Raw genomic sequence first — 7,389 nt, 5'->3', positions numbered from 1 at the left:
CTTCAATAATATCGTTGGACTTGTAAATTTATTGTTTGGTTTCATCTGGACATTGTCCGGCCATGTAGATAGAAAAATGATTTTAACGCAATAATTTTGTGTACAACATTCATTAATTTATATATATATATATATATATATGAATTATTGTGTAAATATTGTGCCTCAATAACTTGAAAGATATACGTTAAATTACCATAAAAGATTAGATGTAATATATAACTTTTAATAAACCCACCAAACCCGTCATAAACCCTAAAACAGCTTTTCAGAAAAAGGGATTAAAAAAAAAAAAAAAAAAACCCACTATTCACTGCTCAAAATCTTCACCCAGAAACCTGGCGAGCACTTCGTCATCCGATTCATCCCAATCAAACACATCACCGCCGTCCACCGAACCCTTGCTCTCCGTAGCCTCCACCCACCCGTGCGCCGCCACTTCGCTCGTCCCCCACGCGACGCTGCCACCCAGCAACCTCCCTATGCCCACCATGACTGAGGAGTCCGAGTCCGAGAACGACGACCCGCAGCTCTCCTCGTTGCCGTTGATGGTCACGTACGACGACCGGAAGACCAGCGGCGACGCGTACGGGTCCTCGACGAACCTCACCGAGCTCTTCTCCGGCGCGTCTTCGTCGTCTTCCCCGTCCAAGAGTACTTCCATGAGCTGCGACACCGTGTCGTCCTCCTCCGAGAGCCAAGCCAGACTGTCCTCGCCGCCCAAAACGTCCGTGGCCGACCCGTCACCCTTTCGCGCGTCCTCCATTTTCTTAGAGAGAGAGGTACTGAAGAGCTAGCTAGTCTTTTCTGAGAGGGACTTTTGTGCTCTTCGTACGGTTTGTACGGTTCAGGATTTAATGCCTTCAGAAGCGTCTAGGACCAAGACTGGGACCCACCATTTTTGGAAGGGTTCTGATCCGTGATTGTTAAAAAGAAACGCCTGATGCGTGAATTATAGCCGTTCGATTGGAACCCTTTTTTTTAGAGACTGATGACACGTGGGTAGTTAAGACTGGGTGCGTGACGTGGCAGGCGGTTTTGGGTCGTGTAATGGAAAAAAAGGGCGGGAAGTAGCATCGTAACAAACATCATGCGATAGGCTGGTAAAACAGGTTATTGCGTTGGATTCAGGTCGATTTGGTTGATCCGTTAATTTGTTTATGCTAACTTGAACCTAGCTAATTAGTTAAACAGATTGATAGTTAGCTAGTCGTGTCATAAATGAGTCAATTCGTCAAATCGTTTAGCTTAAATCTTAATTTTATATTTTTGTGTCGGATTCGCGTATCGTGTCAAAAATTGATAATCATAATTATTAGTGCATGCTCTTTGTCTCTTGATGGGTGTGGATTAATATTTTTTTGGAAAGGCTACACTTTTTTTTTAAAAAAAAAATGGTCCTCAAATAGTCAAATATATCACAGTCCCATGCAATTTATTATTTTGAAAAATTTTAAAACTCTAACATTTTTCATATATTTTTTAGAAATTTTAGATTATCTAAAGATATATTTAATTACATAAATTTACCATGTTTAAAATACAATCAATATTAATAAAAATGAAAAGTATTAAGTATGACAGCATCTTAACAATTTAAATTGAAGACAAGATTCTAATTGACAAATCTCTCCCTCTCCCATCATCATAGACATTTTACAAGTTTCTTAGTGCCGCCTCTTTTTCTTTTTTTTGACATGTTCACGTAAGAGGGAATGAAGAATTCAAACTAATGACATCCGCTTTATGAAGTTTGGTCTTTAGCTGATTAAACTAATGACATCCGCTTTATGAAGTGTGGTCTCTAGCTGATTAAACTACCCCTTAAAAACACTTAGTGCTCCTCTTGTTTGTTGGTCTATAGCCAAAATCCACAAAAGTGCAAATTTATGCATTCATAATCTTCCCAAATGCGTTGCTTTTCCTTCCTGCCTCCTCTTAGAAAGCACTCCCATTGATTCTTTGTCCATTCTGAATCTTTGGTTGGATAGTTGGAAAAGATCCACTTTTGTAATTCTCTCTCCTTTTGTCTTGGTTAGAAAAACAAAAGCAAAATCAATGTTTGGTATTTGATCAAATATATAAGGATAAAATACTTTTATGAAATACCAAATTTCGCGCAGTTGGATTGGGTGTTGGGTTTCCTGCAAAACAATGAGAGAACCACCGAAAATGGCACTAGCTTGGAGTCAGCAAGGGTGCCTGATACAGTCAAGTCAATAATTTTGTCAGAAAGAGAAAAAATTCATTCTTTTGAGGGGGAAGACGTATCTTAGTTTTTGAGGAGGAGGAGGGTTCTCTTTTTTTTTTTTTTCTTTTTTTTTTTTTAAAGGAAAATATAATCATTTCATTAGTACACCAACAGGGTAACAAAGTTACAATTTACGGGGACTTAGAATAATAAAAGTACTCTAATACAGTGACCCCATAACACAGATCATACCAACAGTTGCTACAAATAAGCCTAGTCAACAGAAAGGTGCATCTGCGTTGACATATGAACCTTTACTTGCACTATAGAGTTGGTCACAAACAATCTGTGCTTAAAAGCAATGACCAGGCTAGATCTAACCCAGAGCAAACTATCAAATACAATCTGTCAAATACAAAAAAAAAAAAAAAAAAAAAAAAAAAAAAAAAACCCAAAGCAGAAAACTACCATCAGAGAAAGCCACCACTGGAGACGGCACGTGTAACACACGTGCCGCCATCAAACGATCCCCTGCAGCATCCTAAAACAAGAAACCCCTGGACACCACCCGCCACGGCAAAAGAGACGAAACGTGGCCATCACGCGCGGCCCAAAGTGTGTAGAACACCCTGGCATGTGAATAGCACGCGTCGATCACCGCTGTGCTTTCCGACCGTAGCAGGCAGTGGCTGAGCCAATGGACGGCGGCGAACAAGGTTGGGGGGCGCGTGTCATTTAGAGAGCTGCGGAACACCACAAATCTAGCTTCAAAGATTGATGAAAACTGAACCACAGCCAAGGCCTTCCGCCAGCGACACAAACGGTGAACTCACCCCTTTCGAAGCCTCTCTAGAATGTTTTCCTGCCAACAACCAAAGAAAGCTAAAAGAAACTAAAAACCTACACAAACCTCCATAGTCCAAATGGGCTAGAAGGACTAAAATCACCACCGGAACAAGTCTGGGGGGACTCAAAACTCCACAGCCCTAGTGGCTAGGAGGCTCTAGCCTCCACCGGAACAAACCAGAGAGAAACAAAACCTCTCTAGCCCTAAAAGGGCTAAGAGAAGAAGCAAAAGACCGGGAGGAGAGAGGCTTCTAACCTCCCTCCCCCAGCAAACGACAATACTGTTAGGGAGAACTCTTTGGAGAAAAGGAGAAGAGAGGAGAGGAAATTTAGTTGTGCGGGAAATGGAGGGTTCTCTTATTTGAGGGTCCTTAAAGGCATTTTGGGTAGAATGAGCTATTGTTTAAATTAACCCTAGCCTATTTTCTGTCTACATCGCTTGCCCATCATTCTCTTGGTCTTGGCCACGTAGTCCAGCTAGTTGGGTGTAGAAAATCTTGTCTTTATTAGTAATTAAAAGCATAATGTAGAACGACTTCTTTATCTAGTCAAAAATTCTTAATAATAGAGATTTAAGCATCTAGAATGACATATGCCAAGTTGAAATTCTACAATGCTAGAAAATTAGAAATCCAAAGCCTATCGTATAATCTTCCCCAAATAAAGATTCCTTGGTGATATAATAATATTTTTTGTCATTTGAAAAAGATTATAATTCCCATTTTACCCAATAACCAAAGTTAAATGTGCATGGGAGGCCGTGTCTCTAAGAGCTAGCCCCTGGCTGGCCCCAAGCTAGGTGCGCGGGTTGGGCCCATATTTTTAGGGCTAGCCTCGAGTTGGGCCGAGGTTAGGCACGCCGGTTAGACCACGTCTTTTAAGGGAGAGCCTACGGGCTAGAGCGCGTCTAATCCCCCCCCCCCCCCCCCCCCCCAAACCAAATTTTGATGTACGGGCAGAGGGTGGATTAAGTATTCCATCCACAGGGACAGGGCCAGGGCCCACTTTACACGTGTGACCAATCATTTTTCCATATTAAAAATTAAAAAAAAAAAAGTATACACATTATCGATGTCTATCTAAACTATCAATTGTATCAATGTCGTTAAATTATTTTTATAACACCTTAAAAAAATTTAGAATATTTTTCTAATAAAAAATGACCCAAAAAATATTTTATCGGCATTATTAAGAGAGACTAAAGGATTTTTTTATAATATTAGGTATTTTACCAAAAAAAAAAAAAAAAAAACTAATAGTTGTATAAATTTTTATGTGATTATTAAAAAGAAATTTCTTCTCCCCTGTCTTCTTCAAAGTTTAATTGCTTGCTCTCTTTTTATTTAAGTGATTATAGTCTAGGGGTTTTTTTTTTTCTGGTAAGCAAAATCCTTAAGCTTTGATTTCTTTTTAGTTAATGTGGGTTTAGATTGAAGTGGTTCACGGTGGTTAGAAGGATTCATAGAGTTGTGAAAATTTGGGTATTTTTGTGGAAGATTTTTCTGTATAAAACCGAATGGGTACTGTCAAAACTACTCTGAGTTTGTATTGTGGAGTGTTTTTCTGTGGATAGACCAAGTGGGTATTGTTGGATTGTTTCTTTTTGGGTTTGTAGATACTGTGAGAGATTCTGGGTAGAAGAGGTATGGGTGTTCTAGTTTTGAGTATTGGTTCAAAATTCTTAAATGCCCATTAGAAAATCTCATTACCCATAAGGTTTAGAAACTCTTTTAGACATGCCCAATAGATACTCATTCCATTTGGCTTCTTATTTTATGAAAATTTAGGAAGAAACCGTAAAACACCACTTCTTCCAAATTTTAGTTCTAAAAATTCGTTTTCCTTTTGAACCCATAAGATTTAAGATGCTTTTTAGGTTGACCCATTAAAACTTCTTGTGTAAAATCTGTTTGGGTTGGAAGATTTGCTAAAAAGAAATTAAGAATTTCTGTCTTTCACGTCACTGTGTTCCTCTACTAGTCACGACCAGTAATTGTGGAAAATTTTAAGGTTATTTAGAAGCTGAAATTGGTTGGGTATTGTCAATTCTCTGATGGTTGCTCTGGCTCTTTGATGTGTTTTTTCCTTGGGGCTTAGTTCTGGAAGATTCATTGTGTCTTTGAGTCACCAAAGGATTCTTGGAGGTTTGTCAAACATCAACCTTGGATATTGGTTATAATCATGTCTGAATTTTGTTAATTAAAGGGCTCGATCTATGCCTTTGACTGCTTCCTTTTCTTGAAAATATATAGGATTTGTAAATATTCAATATTATCTGTGGAAGTCTGAGTTGGGTTTTAGTATTGAGACATTGTTGTGATAATCTGTATTATTCACTATCCACGTACAGTGTTACCCAACCCAAACAAAATGTTATTAACCAAAATATTACCCCTTAATACCACCGAGTAAAAGATACCCCACAAATAGTGGTATGTTTTCATGGTCTACTCATTGTGTAAATTTGTTATGAATGACCAGCAAAGATTTATTTTCCTTTTCCCTTCAAAATCTATTCAGTTGCTAATGACCAAATGTTTAATAATTTATATCTGATTTGGTATTTTGGAAAGAGAAGGGACAAACTAAACAAGAGTGACCAAAATTCTAGTAAAAATGATTATATAATTTACTGAAGTTTAATTATATGTTGCTAAAAACCTTCAAATATTTCCGCATAGACAGGCGATGCGATGACCCCATGTGTGATAGATTATAAATTTTAAACTATATTTTGGATATATGTCTATACCTTAAATCTTTAATGTCATATGCACCAAATTTGATCATTTCTTAAAGATATTCTCTAAAACCTATTTTTGTGATCCAATCTATAAATGAGATATTAGTGCAATCAAAAAGCACCAGGTAAGGGAGCACAACCTTAAAAACCCCGACAACTTTTATTTAAAACCCCTTTTCAAAAGAAAAAGTCAGAGATTTTCTAAAAACTGTAATATATTATTCCTTTTTGGTTGTGGCCTTTATATCACATTTACGGTATTTACTATGTTTATTATTTTTTCAATAAACATATACGGCATTATGGATATTTCCATTAATTTAGATTACCGTAAATATGGAATCGGTATTATGGTTATTTCTATTAATTTAGATTACCGTAAATATGGAATCGGTTAATTGATTTTAAAATCAATTAACGATATTGTTTCCTTGATGGAAGGAAACAAATACGGTGTTTACCATTTTGAGGGTCCCTAACCTAGCCTATAAATAGAGTGCCTGCGTACACCATCAGTACGGCAATCAAGCAATAGGCATAGGTTAGAAGATCCCTCAAATAATCTTTCTTGTTCTTCAGATGGATCGTGGAGACGCTTGAGCAAACATGGTTAGAGGTAAGCCTGAATCCTGTTTATTCGTTTTCCGCTGCGCATGTTAGATTAAATAATATGTTGATTATTTCTAACATGTGGTATCAGAGCCAGCCTCTATGCTATTTTGCTTAGCATATAATTTTACTATGTGTTATCAATATTGAATCAAGTATTTTTTATTTGTTATTAATATTGAATCAAGTATATTCTATTTGGTATTGTTCACTTCTGTTTGTCAATATTGTTTGAGCAATATTTCGTCTTTTGTGACATGATAGAAACGCATTAGCGATTATTTTGTGAATATTTGTTGTTCACATACTGTTTGTGAAAACCCATAAATTTGATAAAACTATTTTTTGTTTTATCACTATTCTGTGTATTATGATATACTGCCTAATTTTGAGTTGTTGTAATTTTGATATGGGTATTTTCATAAAGGGGTGGCGGCTAGGGTTCCATTTTTAGGGTTTTCAACCCATCTGGAACATTACGGGTCGGGTTAGTTGGTGACTGGGTAGGGTTTTGACCCATTAAAGTTTCTGGGTTGGATATATTTTTCGGGTAGGGTTTTTTTTTTTTAAACCCATGCAGTTTTTTGGCCATTTAAGTGGGCTGACCTAGTTTGGGCCAGCACTATACATAGACCCAGAGGCCTGACCCGATTAAGTGAGTTGACCCAATTGCCCAAATACAGTAGCCCATTTGGAGTCTTGTGACCCAGGAGCCCAACCCAATATAGTAGCCCAATACAGATACCCAACCCAAATTAAGTGGGTTAACCCAATTGGGTCAGCCCAATACAGCAACCCTTTTCAGTAACCCATCAAGTTCTTTTTAAAAGGGGAATTTAGGCCTTATGGTGTTTAGAACCTGGGTTCACCAGGTGTAAAGGGCCTTGGCCACTTACTAAACCATTAGGCTATGTGTTTTATTATGTCCTCATATTAAAGTTTTATTCCCTTTATTATTTACAGTACTGTGTATTAAAATTATTGTTTATTTAATACATGA

The 7,389-nt window shown here is 37.5% G+C and overlaps 1 protein-coding gene across 1 annotated transcript; it reads right to left on the bottom strand.

Moving 5' to 3' along the window:
• Positions 1-241: 241 nt before the first annotated feature.
• Positions 242-803, bottom strand: LOC133856597 (uncharacterized). The gene has a single exon (XM_062291658.1). The coding sequence runs from the start codon at positions 764-766 to the stop codon at positions 311-313; it is 456 nt and encodes a 151-aa protein (XP_062147642.1). The 5' UTR covers positions 767-803; the 3' UTR covers positions 242-310.
• Between the last annotated feature and the right edge of the window lie 6,586 nt (positions 804-7,389).

The sequence above is a fragment of the Alnus glutinosa genome, chromosome 14, assembly GCF_958979055.1.
Source record: "Alnus glutinosa chromosome 14, dhAlnGlut1.1, whole genome shotgun sequence".
Taxonomy (NCBI): Eukaryota; Viridiplantae; Streptophyta; class Magnoliopsida; order Fagales; family Betulaceae; genus Alnus; species Alnus glutinosa.
Note: the sequence above shows the minus strand (reverse complement) of the source record. Positions and strands in the feature narration are given on the sequence as shown.